General features: G+C 31.0%; 1 protein-coding gene across 2 annotated transcripts in view; it reads left to right on the forward strand.

The window, feature by feature from the left end:
* The first annotated feature begins 4,775 nt into the window (after positions 1-4,775).
* Positions 4,776-17,121, forward strand: part of LOC118183476 (acetoacetyl-CoA synthetase-like) — a 92,551-nt gene continuing 80,205 nt past the window's right edge. The window contains exons 1-4 of one of the 2 annotated variants that reach the window (XM_085825550.1): positions 4,776-5,022; positions 10,532-10,652; positions 12,417-12,520; positions 15,725-15,842. In XM_085825550.1, the coding sequence (XP_085681676.1) occupies positions 10,538-10,652; positions 12,417-12,520; positions 15,725-15,842 (337 nt within the window). In that variant the 5' untranslated portion in view covers positions 4,776-5,022; positions 10,532-10,537. The remainder of the gene's footprint in view (positions 5,023-10,531; positions 10,653-12,416; positions 12,521-15,724; positions 15,843-17,121) is intronic. The other variant, XM_085825549.1, reaches the window with a different exon arrangement.

Genomic DNA, 17,121 nt, shown 5'->3' on the forward strand with positions numbered 1-17,121 from the left:
TTTCCTATTATTTAAAGCGATTCAAGTTACAAAATAATGAATTTTTTTCAATGCCATCGGAAATGCGAAACACTTCGCAGAGGACTGCTCTATCTTTGGTGATCATAGAAAACTTTATAAAATTGATACTGATATATAAAATTGTATCAGTATCAGTGTTAGTATAAAATTGATACTGATATATAAAATTGTATTGATACTGATATAAAATTGATACTGATATATCGTGATAATTTTGATATCAAAGCTTTTTTACTTTTTGCCCAAGATGTCCTCAAATTTATCAATGCAAATCGAAGTGTAATTGGAATTGTAATCTGATGTTGCTTTTGTGTTAATTGTTTTTTGTATGTTCGGGATTGCTTGTTATGTATTGTTCCTTATTTGTATTTATATTTCTTAATTTACTTTTGGGGTCATTCTTTTTTCTGACCATGAGGCCATTCCGTGTCCAGGAGGGTCTTAGTGTACCCCTATACCATGCTGAAAGTACCGGTACTCTCCGGATCACCTTATGTATTCCTGCTTTAAAGGGCAACTAAGGAATAGGGGAACGAATCGCCAAATCTTGGTGATGAATTATTATCCACCAACGTTTTTAGTTCGGGCAACACTGTAGAGCCATTAAGTATTTTTCGATGCTCAGGACTCGAATCTGGACACGTCAAGTGTGCTACCGTTACACCACGAAGACATGCTGGAAGAAGAGAGAAAATATTTTCTTCTAAACCTCGACTAGGGATTAGGGGACTAAATCTCCAGATCTTGGTGGTGACGAATTATTGTACTCCACATTTTATTTCGAGCGCTATTGTAGAGTCATTAAGTTTTTTTGATGTTGGAGACGTGATAAAAGAGCACTGCCGTCCCTGGGACTCGAATTTTGACCTCTCGAAATCGCAGAGAGTGTGCTACGATTACACCATGAAGGTATTCTGGAAAGGGATAGAAGAAAGGGTTGTCTAATAGTAAACTATTCAAAATAAAACTTCAGTGTCAAAACATGTATTTATCATACATAGATATTTTGCCTGTAGTTATTTAAAATTTCACGAGATCTTAATGTTGAAAACGTTTCCCACTATGAAATTGAATTATTTCTTTCATTTTTGCTTTCAGAGGAAATTCATATCTTTTTATTGATAAAATATATTAGACCATATTGGTGTGAATGTACTGCTTGATTGTTAAATTTGAGGTTTTTAATCATTTTCGTAAAACCTTCTTTAAAATAGAACAAGAAACTCTATCGAAACAGATTAAATCTTCTTGTCGCAATAAAATGTACATCTTTCAGTTTCACATTAATTTTAAGAAACAAGAAATATTCAATATGATACATCTTGTAAATAAGAAAAGTAATGAAGCACAATGGTAGAGCAGATCATCTTTTAGCATTTAAATAAGTTCTAAATAGCCAGTTTTTCGAATGTCTTTTATTGCAGGAAATTAAAAAATAAATTTTGATACTCTCAATGAAATATGTTTGATTCTGAAAGGGTTAATGTAATTTAAAAGAGTTTTCTTGTAGTGTTAAATAAAACAACAAACTAGACGAGATAAATGTTAACTAAAATAACAGACATAAAAATCTTTAACATCCGCCAGATTTCGATACAAGCTAATTCTGTATGTTTTGAACCCTTCTCATTTAGACCGAAAATTTCCCCTGAACTACAATGATTTATATTCTTGAAGGATCAAGAAAATCTGATTTAATCTCAGGAAAAAATATTATGCTTAACTCTTATAAAAACTGAAAACTTCGCTAACCTGTATTTTTAAAATACGGAACCATCCGAAAAGGGCTTTCGAGTTTCACAGCAATTTCCTCCCTCCCCATCCATTACCACACAAAGAGGTGTAAGGTTTTCAAATGCTATCCTTTCTACTTCATATGAAATAAAGATAAGAGCCACAAATAAGCTGTTCTTTTTGGTCACTTTTAGGTTAAGCTGTCTGCAATAAACAGATACAATGCTTTGGGGAAGCTGCACCTGCTACTGTATGTCTTAGGGAGAGGGAAGAAGCCTACATCGCAATCTCAGCCGTTTCGAGCGGTTGAGGTCTTTTGAATGAAAGACTTTCTTGGGCGTTTTGTTCTTAATAAATTTAAATATGACTAGATTATGTACATCTACAAAAACACTATAAACTATGGCAAAAAATATAAACGAAATCATCAGTGCTTTAATAATTCAAGAAACAAGCTTGTAAGGATTATATTAATTTTATTAAGAGTTAAATTTTAAGTTAAAGTTCCTTTCCTGTCAAATTCTTAACTTCAACTTACTACTTCCCGCCAGAACGTAGTTTTGGAATCGTTCTGAATACTTAATGAGGAGGAGCGGTATTTAAATCGCGAAGTCTACTTACTGAGTTAGAGAGAATCAGAGTTTCTGATTTGCGCGCGTCTGCCTTTTGGCTAATCTCTCTCTCAAAGCTGTTATTTCGCTCTGCCGTACTCAGGCCCTTGATATGCTTCGTAGTCAAATAAAGTTAAAGGACCAACTCGATTAGAATCTTCATAGCTTTGGCTATATTTCTTTAGTTAAATCTTAGTTTTAGTTTATTTCTTAGTCTCTTAAGTTCAAGCCCAAGTTTCGGCTTTTATTGTACACTCCAAGACGGAGTTTTGTTAAATCTTATTGGAATAATAAAGGGTTAGTTACCCTTCCTTCTAGTTACACGAACTTAAGCGATTATTAGCTAACTAGTTCTTAAGATTCGTCACTTTCTACAGTAACAGAGAAATACACTAGTGAGAATCTTACAAGCTGTTTATGATAATGTAATTAATTCTCTGAAGATGTGGTGGAATTAACAGCTAATGTATTTTTATATTTACCATACGTTATTTAATTCATCTTTGTGAGCGTATACATCGCATTCAAAATACAAGTGTGTTTCATAAAAGAAGCGATTTTACTTGTGGTATTAGTATTTCTCTCGCTACGAAAGTTTCATGCATCGTTTGATAGAGAAAGAAATAAGAATTAAGTTTTCATAGTCAGTTATCATTTCAATATATTAACTGAACAGAAATCCTCGTATTAAAAGAGCCAAATGCTAGATTTTGCGTTCTTGACTTTGCCCATTATATAGTAATTTTCAGCAAGCTCATAAAAAGTAGCAACAATAATTAGTTAAGAACTTTGAAGAAGTTATCTCATAATAATTCATCCGAAATATAGCTTTGGGATAATGACAATTCGTTTGCATAATTGGTTGACTGAAACTTCTTTCCTTAGATAACAAACATTAACAGTATGAAGAAATGCAAATTTAAACTAAAAGATTGGAATTATTAGAGTAGATAAGAGAAATATTACATTTCTCCAAAGTGAAATTTTCTCCAATTTTGAAATGTTTAAATACATGGCTTATACTTTCTACGTAATCAGTTTCAGAAATGTTAGTTGCTGCAAAGCAGAACACAAACTCTGAGAAAAGTCAAGAGTTACTGAAAAAATTCAATTATTTTCCAAGTTTCTGATTCTATTTAATAAACTAAGTTTTCTTCTCACTTAAGGTTTCTGGTATGTATAGAACCTTTTATGTCTGTAGATCTTGTTGCAACCAGAACTGTTACTATAAATACTAACGGAAAACAAAAATACAAAAAGCATTTCAATGTTTTTAAATATATTTTTATTAACATAATCTCATCTTATAGGCATTATTCTTCAAATCCTTGAAGTTCTGGCATATTTTGAAACATTTTCAAGCATTTTTCATTCAAGACACTTTCGGTACATCTTCCTTTGGTGCTTCTTCTGTTTCTTTCAGTTGTTGTTAATAGATGTAATTCTTAAAGGAAATGCTTATGCATAATGTTGCTGATTTAAATCGAGCGTAATAATTAGACAAAATGTTAATACAACCTAGCTAAAAGCTATTTTATAAAATTTTTCAAAAATGTCTTTCTTAAAAAAGGTTTTGTGAGTTTGTGAATGTTACTCCATTTACAAGCTTTTAGTAATTGAAATATGAATATGTTACATAATTTTGGAGGTCATCAATGTTCATTTCATTTCCTGAAATGAAACTAAGGCAATCCATTTTTGAATAGTTAATAGTTCTGATACCATTGTCCATTTTACTGTTGCTGAAACACTAATGGGGACTAGACCAAACACGTAGTTGTCTTATTATTATTCAAACGAAAAGATTTCATTTTTTTTTTTTTTTTTTTTTTTTTTTTTTTTTTTTGTAAATAAAGTTTCCGTGATTTAAATCTCTTTGAAAAATTACAAAAATAAATAGAATGCATAATTTTTTAACAATTTTATTTGAATAGCAAATTTGCTTTATTTAGCAGAATTTAATCTACTTTCATTAATCTAAATTAGTAAATTTAAGTTTCTTCTATTTTATAAATTGCTATTCCTTTATTTAGTACTCATCAGAGAAAACTCTGAGCATGGCTTTAATAGAAGTTATCAGAATTAAAACATAAAAGCAGCAAAAAATTCATTGATGTGAGATACTTCCTTAATCATCGGACGATGGTAAATCGTAGCATTAACAAGTTTCTACCAATTTTTCATCATAAAAAGGAATCAATGAGTTGTATAATCTGCCTTCTTTAGACGAAACTGATAAGGTAGATGGTGTTTTGAGAACACTGTTTTAGTTATCAATGAAAGCACTGTGACCACTTTTTATCTACGCTTGTATTTATTCAAGTGATTTGACATGAAGTACACGTTTCAAGGACTATGACAAAATGGTCTAAAATTTTAAAAATTGGTCCTTTCGTTTAATTATGCCTGCATAAAATGGATGAAATTAAATATTAATAACATCTTTTAATATATGTTTCTCTTTAATTTTCAGTTAAATTTTGATAATAATCTCAAACATTTGTTATGCTATCAATAATGTCTTCTAATCGTAAACAAATAGAAATAAACCTGTGATATCTGTCTAACATCGAGTCTCGCTAGAAAGGCAAAAATTGAATCATTTTTAGTGACGATAAGCCAGAAAGTGTTCAAACTTAAACATCGCAGGAAAAGGGTAAATTATTTGCTCATTTTATATCTCTTTAATTTTCCATTCATAGAGAATTCATTCATTTGGAAATCCACCTATCAAATATAAAACAACTATGATAAGTAGATTTATTTCTGAACTTTTCTTCTTATTTTGTTTCATCATTTGCCTTATCGTGATTAGTAAAAGTTAATGAAGTTTAATATGTTAATTGTGATATAAAAGTACATTGTTTCAAAATACAAATTAGATTAAATTCTCAAAAAATAAAATAAACTTTAGCTTGAGTAATATTTAGGATTAACAATTATAAAATATAAACTAATTTTATTTTTCTCATGAAAAATAACAAATAAAATGTTATTTGTTATCAGTACTGTCCATCATCTTAAAGAAAGTGTAATAGAATTGTACAAGGAATTTTTATTTAGTTTGATGAATGCAACAATATTATAGTTAGTCATAAGTTTCTTTCCTGTCTGATTATCAATGACTGCTTATTGAGGCATTAGCATGATAGTACACTGTCATCCCATTCTAAGTAAAACGCTTTAAAACGTGGTATTTTATCGTATCTTCAAACTTCTTCTGTATAACAAGATACGATAAGTACGGACTCAAACCCAAGTTGTGATTTCAAATATGTCGTCCAATTGAAGATGGCCGAAATGTCCAACCTATGAGGCTTCTACTATGATACATTACTAATATTTAATAATTTAAACTTATTTATCCATGTATATCTTAAGAGTAGTATAAGAATGACAGTTCTGCGCCAGCAGGTCAGGTGCATCGTGCAACGTCATCGATGACATCACACAAAGAGGCGTGAACAATGACGTCACTAGTTGAGTTGTTTTTAGACTACTGGTTGAGTTGTAGACCTCCTGCTTTTCATTTAAATTTATTTTTTCAAAATTTGCAACGGAGAATATTTTCTGCATCTTAATTTTTGTGATATGCAAATGCTGCCCTCTGTTGATGAAAAAGTGAATTATATGTTTTAGAAATATATTTTTAAGTATGGTGTTAAAATTATTCAATACATGACTCTGAAACCAATATAAGAGAAACAAATATAAAAAAGACTTCCCATTAGTGATGGTTCATCATGTCTGGCAACTACAAGATATTTTTTTTATTACTCAGTTTTGTTCTGATACTTTTATCCCTTCTAGTTTTCCATGAACATTTCACTTAATTCTTAGGCTTTCTATTCATAACATTTGTTTACGGTCATATTTTTAATAATTAACGTTTCTAATTTGTAATATTTAATTTATTTCCACATATTGTTATTTTTTCATATCTTTACCATTTTTAACATACCCTGATTTTTAACTTATATGTTAGATTACACAAACGTAATTGTTCCCCGTACATGCAGTTTAATTGTAACATTACTTAGTTTTAAATGCGATTTCGCAGTTTTTTTAACGTTATAGTGTTCAATATATTTTGAATTTTAACTTCATTTACATAACTACTGTTTATTACATCATTTTATTTTAAACATAACATTTAACATTTTTTTTTTTTTTGTATATCTTTTTAACCGTTCTAGTTTTTTATACGCACTTTCATTTCAACTCACTTGTTTTAAAGAATGTCTAAAAAGAAACTTTTATTTTTAGTGATCTTAGTTATTTTACTTAATTTTTTTACAGAATTTCTAATTTCTTTTACACATGTTTAACAATATCTTCCTTACACTGCCCAATATTTTTTTTCTTAATTTAAGAATCTGTAACTGTCAATTGCTTTTCTCACGTTAATAATTTCCTTTCTTAGTTTATATTTCATAATTCGAGTTTAACTTATTTATTGTTCTGTTTTTATTTGTGTCTCATCATTCGTAATTCCAACATTTTATCCCATTTTAGACATTAACACACTTTTTAACGATATGAATTGTTTTCATTTACTGCATATTCAGACATTTCCTTATAATTTTTTAAATACTTGTTATATTCTCCGATCATAATTGATCATCGACAAGTTTTACTCAAATTTCCATTCACGGCTTTACAGTTTAATACCATTTATATCTAAATGTATATCTTTCTCATATAGTTTTAAGGTCTTTAAAAGTTTCTAACATCATGTTTAGTTTTAAATCTCGATTACCTTTAAGTGTATTCATAATTTTCGCTTCTAATTTTACATTATACATTCAGTGTTTCATCCACACATACCAAAATAGTTCTTACATCTTATGATATTAAGTCTACGTCATATTTCACTAATTCATATGAATTTACACTGCTCATACCATTATTTTTTCTTGTTTTAGAGACATTAACTATACTAATTTTACCTTTTTCTTACATTAATTGCATTTATGTCCACACTCATGAAAAACTAGTAATTTTTTGCATCACATGCATAAAGAAATTCTTAAAACGAACTTTTTCAGTATCGTTCTCAAATTACTATTTTTCAGATGGGAATTACCAGTGTTCTTTGGCTTTACTCTGTTGCATCCTTTTAATTTAAACGTCTTATTTTTAATTCTAGCATACAAATTTTGAATCGCTTTTTCTTTTATTTCTAGCGTATAACCTTACCTTGTTTGTTCAAATTTCCTACAGTACCAACTTAATATTTTCACTGACATCCTATTTGATAATACTGCAAGTGTTCTTAATTGATAAAAAGCGAATTATTTCACATTTCAAAATTTAACTAGCATATTTTTTATCACAAACATTGCCTTCTATTCAAAACACTCCTTAACCTCTAACTGATTTAGCGATACAAAAGAGACCCTTATTACATGGTGTTCAACTGTAAACATCTTTTGACATTTCAGGTTTTTAGAACTTCTTTCGCAAGTATATCAATACCATCAGAAAATACACTTGACATTTTCACTGAATTTAAAGGCGACATACTGTTATAAGAATATTTTTAGTTAAATTTATAATGCCGATAATAACATTTTGGGCTAAATAGGCATAAACACTTAGCTTCAGAATATTCCTTTTTAATCTGATGTAAGACATGAATTTCATTCATGATATAGATTTTCTAATGAGTTATTTGATCATACACTATAAAATTTTTTTTACAAATTTAACTTTTAACGAAATAGAAATAAAAATTGCGATACAGCTGCTGTTTTTAAGAAAAGGAACATTGATATACTTGTGAAAATGTAAAAGTTTCTAGAGTTTTCTTTCCATAACGTCGGTTTTCATTAATTTCAATATTTTGTTATTAGCTAATACATTTTATTATGAATAAAAGATTGTCGAAAACATGGCACAGTATAAGTGTCTTTCTTCGTTTCATTTGGTAATGTCTGTGATGAAAAATATACTAGTTCTATTTTGAAATGAGAAATAATTCGCTTTTTTTCAATTAAGAAAACTTGTAGTATTATCAAATAGGACGTCAATGAAAGAATTAAGTTGGTAATTTAGGGAATTTAAACAAACAAGGTAAAATTATACGCTAGAAATAAAAGAGAAAGGGATTCAAAACATGTATGCTAGAATTAAAAGTAAGATGTTAAAGTTTTAAAAGATGCAACAGAGTAAAACCAAAGAATACTGGTAATTCCCATCTGAAAAATAATAATTTGAGTACGATACCGAAATGTCCAACATATGAAGCTTTTACTATGATACAGTACTAATATTTAATCATTTAAACTTATTTATCCATTTATATCTTAAGTTTTTCTTCAATCACTCCAGGCCTCCCTTTACAGAATTTGACTTTCTTTAGTAGCATAAACTACAATCAATACTCCTAACAGACTCTCAGCAAATTATCACTGAGTCTCAAGATAACGACAAAGTCCTGAGAAGGTTAAAAATTAACCTTTGTATTAAATCATAAACGTAACAGAAGCGCGCGTCTCCTGCTTAAGGAACTCAACCAGTATTTGTGGTGAGATAACTTCAAGTAGCCGTCAGTTTCAAATTTAGATACGCTAACAGTCAAGGACTACACAATTCAGTTTAATGCGAAGTGCGATCACGGATTTAACCGGCGCAAGTATTCAAATATTCGAAAACAATAATGCAAATGCGACCTTGGTTCCCAAATCTATCCTGGGTAAGCATCCAAATATTAGGCAGCAGTAATGCAAAGCCAAGCAATCCAGACCGTCAGAGCTGGGACAAATATAACGTATACACAAACCGGAGGAAACACTTTCTTATATAGGGATACGGATTATGCAGTTGTTTATGTGGCCTCCGAAGGGACCTTAATGCTCTATGCCGCTGAGGGCACATGAATTGACAAGATAGCAGATGAAGCTCCAAGAACGGAAGAAAGTGAGGTAAAAGTGGAGACACAATTCTCTTCTGTACTGCGTATGTGCCAACCAGATGAAAAGCGATCAGTCACGTTGATGAAAAGCGAGTCACGTCGATGGATGAGTCACATCGATGGAAAGCGTCGACGGAAAGCGAAAGTCACGTCGGGCAAAATAAACAAGTAAAACTCAGATGTCAAATCTATGTTACGAGACAGTGTAAGCGTGTGAGTTGCAAGTGGTCTGATCAAATTAGCTTCTGGAATGATTTGATAACTAAGAACTTCTGAAAAATTTGCATCATGACAGCTAACTGCAGTTTTGAAGGAACACTTTTTTAATTTGGTCATATGGTCCACTATAGAGGCAATTTTCAAGTCATCAGGGATCAGTTTATTTCCAATGAGGTTATGAGCATTTACAGTTCTTCTCAGAATCTTATTCTGTAATAACTGAAGTTTGTGAAAATCGGTGAGAATAGAATGTATCTTATAATGCTCAGATATATCCTTCTCTCTCTTTTTTTTTTTTTTTTTTTTTTTTGAGAGAGAGAGAGAGAGAAAGAGACAGTCCAGAGTAATTTCTTAAGAATACAGAAATTTGGTTGGCGATACCGTAGACTTTTCCTATGACGTGATTAATATGGTTAAGTCCATAGCCTTTGGTTAATTTTAACCTCTACATAACTTATATTATTTACACGGTTCACAATTTACACAAATAAGTAAAGGTTGTTCTATTCTGTTTTACATTGTAACAACCTCAGCTTAAATCCTCGATCTAATTTGCATTCTGGTGAGGAAACGAAAAGAGAAGTGACAGTAAGTTACCCAAAATAATAATAACCTTACGCATTTGAGCTTCTCAAAACAATTGAAAAATTGCGCAACTTTTGAAGGATACTTCATTGACAATAAATATTTTACTGTAACATACTGTTATTCTAGTCCAATAGGTAAAAATTAATGTTCAAGCAATTTTGAAATTTCATGCATAAAGAAACTATCAAATCCTTCGATCAACTGCCGCTTGCTTTTAAATCAATAGTAAATTAGTAGTATGTTATATTAATTTAGATTCTCGCAGGTACCAGTAACCTATTTTAAATCAATAGTAAATCATAACATGACCCATAGAGGGAAAATGAGTTGTTCATACTCGTACAGATGTTGGCAACCCTTATCTCTTTTTAATACTATCGTATAATATTAAGGAAGCACAAAATATCGGCTTAAAATTTATTTTTCTTTGTTTTTTCTTTAGGTAGAAATGAATACGAGGAATTTTACCAATGTTGAGATACTGTGGAAACCAACCGAAGAATCCGCACAAGAAACGAAAAATTTTATGAAATTAATAGAGTCTAAGTATAATACTAAATTAGGTAAGTTGGTTTGAGAAAATCTCATATTATGATTGATACATTTTGATACTAAATTTTCTATGTTGCAAGTGAGAGCTAAGTACAAGCAGTATTCGGTTAGCATATTTAAGACAACAGCATATAAGAAATACTGTCTGCAAAAGCATTGCATTTAAATAATAGAAACATGTTACATTGGAAAAATTAGCAGCAAATCTTCACATAAAATGTAATAAATATTACAATTATTGCATAATTCATATATGGCATTCGTGGCATCTACTAAAACAAGATTTATTTTATAAGGCATTTTGTCCCTCCTTCCAGCATACTTTCATGGTGTAATAGCACACTCCGAGCAAATTTGACAGGTCCAGGTTCGGATCCCGGCGAGAGCATTGCACATTTTTCAGGTCTCCTACTTCAAAATAACCTCATGACTTAACAGTGGCGTACGAACTAAAAGGTGGTGGACAATACTTCCGTCATCATCAGGATTTGGCGACTGTCTCCTAATCCCAAATCGCCCTTTAAAAGGGGGAGTATATAAAGAATTTTCTCCATCCTTCCAGCATGCACTTCGTGGTCTAACGGTAGCACGTTCGGCGTGTATTCGAGAGGTCCAGTTTCTAGCTCCAGGTAGTGCATTGCCTATTTTTCATGTGCTCCTGCTTCGACATAATCTAATGACTCTACAATTTTATTTCATCAAAATTTCCGATAATTACAGGAAACATATATAAAACAGTTTTGATAAACATATGTAAAACATTATGGCAGTCTCTATTGTAAGATTTTACATGCTGTTATCACGCATACCCCAAAATTAAGCTAAATGTAAATCTGGAACTGAAATAAAAAATAACACATTTAAGATGCAAAAGAGTTTAAACTAGCGTTTTAGCGAATTGCTTTTAATTTAATGAAAATAAGATTTAATAGGATGTTTCGCACTTCATTAACTTAAATTTAGTTATTAAATATAATTTTAACCAACCATTATTCAAAACTTTTATAAAACTGCTTAACATTAATCTTGATCACCTTCATTTCCAAAGCCAAGATGCATTTAATTAATGATGTAATAATACATTCTTGTTTTTTTAGTGCAATCTTTTTATATTATCTTCCGAATGCTCACAATTCACCTATTAAAAACTCTGATTGTAATAGCTTTTTTCTTAGATGTGTTCATTCGTCGACATTGCTGTGTGCGTACTAGTATGTTTTTCAGTACAGGAAACACGAATGATAGAAAGAAAGAGTCTTCCATTAAAAATTCTCATTTATGTAATTTGTGCTCTTGTGCCTTGGGTAAATAGAATCGTACTATCATTCTTTTCTTTATATTGGTGTTTTTGAGATCTGTCAAGAGTTTTAGATTAAAATATACTATTACTTTAACCATATTTCTTTAAGTTTTCTTCAGTAATTATTTTTTAATTTTTTTTAAATTAAGTTATTTGATTCTAGCGTACTCTCTTTCTTTTATAACTGAAAGGAAAGAATGACTTTTAAATTAAAAATTTCAATTAAAAAAATAGTTTGGTGTTTTTCTTCATTCACAAAATTATATCATTATTTGAAAATTCATTAAGGTATTGAATTTCGCACTCATATAATTTTCATTGCGAATATTTACAAACTATAAATTCACTCAGTGAAAACATTTAAATGATTGCTTATAATCACTCCATATTTTCAAGAAGCCTATTTTTCATTTTTCTATTTTTAACTTTATAAACAAAACTAAATTAAAAACTGAATTATATATTTTTTAAACAGATGACTACTGGGATTTGCAGAAATGGTCCATTGAACATATCTCAGAGTTCTGGAGTGAATTTTGGCATGTCAGTGGAATTATATGCTCTAAAATATTCGATAAGGTAAGACAGAATTATCTGTTATTTGAAAAATAATCTACTTTTTTAAAATTAAAATGTTTAAATTTAATAATTCAAAAATATAATTTCAGATAAATAAGTATTTACCTTAAGGAAAGTTAAAAATTAGAAAATAAAATGATACAAATTTTAATAAATTGTTGTTTTGCTAAAGTTCTCAGAGTTTCTTGTTACAGAAAACTTTCTGCAACTCCGAAGCAACTTCGCTTACAGAGCAATGTTTAATATTATACCACTGTATTATTTTTATACTACATACGTTAAAAAACCAAAAACAATACATAATGACATTTAATATAATGGTTAACAGCACGTTATATTCTACGTATACAATAGGTAACAAACACAGCCTATAAACTAAACCAAATAATATTGTGTTAACCCTTCTTCCCCAAGAGAGCGATCAACCAAGGCACTGCAACACACATTTTGTAACCTACTGTTACATGATTAAGCGGACTTCTTCAGTGTTAAACAATTCTGCACTGAATCTGAATTTAAATAAACAGTAAAAATTTGGGTAAAGTATCGAAATAATACCAAATTTATATTCACAAAGCAGTTTAGTCTTCGATAAGTGTCTCGTTACACTTATTAAGAATGCAATTGTAACTAAAATACGTAGTTTCGGGAAAGTTATGGGTATTCAGAACTCTAAGGATAGAGCCAGGAATACATGATTTCTTTATATAAATACAAAAGCTTACAGATGAGCTGTGAGACAGCCTGTAAACTAAAAGACTCAGATATGAAGACACACGTTTCTGTAAAGTTGGATAAAAGAACACAGAAAACGGAGAAAAGGATGAAAGGTGAAGTCTCCAACTTAGTTTTCATAGTTTTTATTTGCTGAACTTCCCACAATGATAAGAGTTCATTTACTAAGCTACAAATATCTGCTATATTTTAGGAAATTAGAAACTCACAAAACATAACTGAAGAGTACAAAATATTTTCTAATAATCATTTGTGACGTTTTTTGAAATGTTATTTGTTGCTATCAAATTCGGTTCAGAAAAAACATTGACACTATAGAGAGTTCAAGTGCAGTAGGTCTAGTATTACCACTGAAAGACAATCAACCGATGTTCGAAGACGCCAATATACCTGCAATAAGTCGCAAAATTTGTCACTGTTTTATAAATGCTGCAGATATTTACATTACACAATCTAATACGGGGACCGGAAAATAATGTCACTTTCTTACATTAAATTCAAACGAATACATTTTTAACAAGTTTTTATTTTTAATCAATAATATAACCACCCTCGTTATCAACAACCTTTTGCCATCTAATGTGCAGATTTTCAATCCCGGACCGATAAAATTTAATTGGTTTTCGAGTAAAATATCTCGAGAGGACATTTTGGACACCATCCAAATATTCAAATTTTTTGCCACTAAGCACTAATGTTATAGGGATCCGAATAAATGGAAATCCAATGCTGTGATATTGGCCGAGTATGGTGGGTGAGTATGGCAGTACCTCCCACCCCAATTCATTAATTTTTTCCAGCGTTCGTCATGCATTGTCGTGTTGCAGAATGACGCCTTTTCTGTTGACAATTGATATTTTTCTATTAAAGATTGATTCACTCCATCCAATTGTTCACAATAAAGGTCTGCATTAATAGTTTTCCCAGGTTTCAGCAATTCAAAATGAACAATTCCTCGAATACTCCATCAAACACCCAGAGACGCCTTTTAGGGATGTAAACCCTTTGTATCCCCTATTAAAACTGCCTTTTCAGTTTTGGATTATCATATAAGACTTATTTTTTTGTCTCCAATAATCAAATGATCAAAACACGGTTCTGTATGGTGCCGTTGAAGCAATACGTTGCATGTGATGGATAGGTTGGCTTTGTTCTTTTCGGACAGATTATGGGGGACTCAAACACCTTCTTTGTTTATTTTTCCATTCTGCTTTAAATGTTCTTGGATGGTCGACCAAGGTTGGTTAAGAGTGTTTGACATGGATTTGCTACCACTTCTGCCTTTAGCATGTTGTTGTCGATATGCGCAGAAACAACATTACTTTCCGGTCCCCCTATTGTTATGAACGTTCCCATAAGATATGAATGCAAGTTAATTCAAAAACCATCGCTCCCGGCTTGCACAGAATGATGTACATGTGTACAAAAATAATGAACATTGAAATTCTAAACATGTATGGGTTTGACATGAATATCATTTTGATTGGTCCGAATGAAGTAATTTCTGGAATAGGACTTTGCTACAGCTCATGTGGAGCTCAATCCTTTAATGTTTTCTAAAGTGTTTCGTGGCCCCACCAGTAGCCGAGTGGCTGCTGAATGTTGGTAATTTGACCTGGCTTAGGTTCGATACCAAGCAAACGGGCTGGCTGAATGTTTGGTTTTCATGTTTTTCTGCTTGTGTAAGGTAAACATAAGCCAATTTATCTCAGAAGAAACCTCAACAATAACCTTCCTTCCCTTCTACAGATAGCCCTCGTATTTTTGCCATACTCAAATAACTCAACCTAACCTAAAGTTAAGACACAATAACACGCCGAACAATTACTAATTCAGAAGTCAAACAACAAAAATCAGCATTATATTTTCAAAATTTGCACAGGACTAGTTTCGATGGTTTTACCGAACCACCATCCTCAGCTGCAAAAACGCTGATTTTTGTTGTTTGACTTCTGAGTTAGTCTAAAGTGTTTCATGATAATTTACATGATCTTGGTTTATTATTTAATTATTTGCAATAACTTGCTTGTCTACCACAACAACTTCAGATATCTCAGTATAAAGAGAATAGAGGATATCATGACGTTCTTTTATAAAATTGCTTGATATAGTGGATCACAATCAGTTAGATCAAAAAGGCAAGTCCATTCTAACATAAATATAACATCTATCTAAGTTCTGAGAATTTGATCCCACGAATTGTATTCTCATTTTCATGTTTGAAATGACCCAGAACCGATGAAGAACAAAAAGGTTCTGAGTCCATTTGTTGCCAGCTATCTAGTTTTCTAGATTAATATAATTCAAATTTTTTTTAGATTAATATAATTCAAAATACATTTAATAAGGGTAACACCGTCTTTCCGAGAAGCTCTTATTACATAAGTTCAAGCTGTTTTAGTCTGTAAAATATATAGATTCATATTGCTTTCTTAAACTTTGCATTTATTAACTTGAAAAATTACCTAGGTTGTTGATATGAATGTACCTATGGAAGATTTGCCTCCTTGGTTCGAAGGGGCTCGACTCAATTTTGCGGAGAACCTGCTTAAATACCGAGATAATCACACAGCACTCATTTCAGCAAGTAAGATAATTTAATTTCATGTACCATAGTTTTTGAAGTGATAAATTAATCAGTTTAAATTTCTAGGATTTAACTTTTAACGTCTTAAGTCACATTTAATGTAGCAAAAGCTATCCTCTTTATAAATAGAATGCGATTTTTCTGGAGTAAGAATAAAACTTTATTTAATAATTTAATATAGCTTAATAAATGTATCTACGCAGCCTACACTCTTATGACAAGAATTCTTTGTGGGGGCCCAATTCAGAGTACTTAGGGACGACCACATATGGGCCTATATGGGCTGTGCGGATAACAGGCCTGAGACACCACCGCGATTGCTAATGCGGCGTTAATACATCGAGGGTGCTAGTTAAAGCCTAGACAAATGATTTTTATTCAAATGACTTTTATGTAACTCTTAAGATAGTGATGTCGATAAAATACATTTACTGTAGTGGGCAAATTAATTGAGACAAAGCGACCTTTTGCCAGTAGGTCCTTCAGAGCAATTTTATGTGCTTTAATGTCATCTGAATGTCTGCTGTCGACTTTTTATAACTAGTTTAGACAAAAATTAAGGTTACTTCATATTTTTAAAGCTTTTTACTGAGAGAAGCTACTTTTGCATACTTTTTAAATACTTTCTGCATTCGTTCATTTTAGTGTACCACAATTCATATAATGGTTGGAAAGAGATCAAATATTGTCTCAGTTAGCAGGCAGACATTCATGACTGTAAGGAATACTGCTTTAGGTGTTGGAAAATCGGGCATTTCTTGAATTCTAAGGAGACAGAATGAAATTGGATAATATTCTCCAGAAAGGAAGGGCAAATGTGGAAGAAAAAGGTAAACGATTCCAAAATCTGATCGATCCCCACTCAAAAACAGCATTATTAATAAAAAAAAAACCTTAAAAAAGTTTTGTTGTGTATTGTATTGATATTCATCCTTCAACAATGAGGCGTAGGTTACTCTCTGAGAAGGCCAATTAAAAATCGATTTCTGACTCATCAAGTGAAACAATAACAATTATTATTGACCAAAAAATACAAATCTTGGCCATAAATTACTGGAGAAAAGATTCAAAAGAAAAATGATAAAAATATGAAATGTAGTTGTAAAGTGCTAATAATAAATAAATAAAACTGAGAAATGCATTTTTATAACTAGAAAAGATCTCTAATTTTCTTCACAGACTAAATATTAAAGCAGAAGAGATTCTATAATGTTAATACTTATAAACGCTTTGGTTTTGAGTAAGGCTTAGCAGATAGGAAATTGATGTCTGAATTACT

Source organism: Stegodyphus dumicola, chromosome 10 (genome assembly GCF_044657685.1).
Source record: "Stegodyphus dumicola isolate Sdum_Otavi_A_Nest chromosome 10, ASM4465768v1".
Classification (NCBI taxonomy): domain Eukaryota; kingdom Metazoa; phylum Arthropoda; class Arachnida; order Araneae; family Eresidae; genus Stegodyphus; species Stegodyphus dumicola.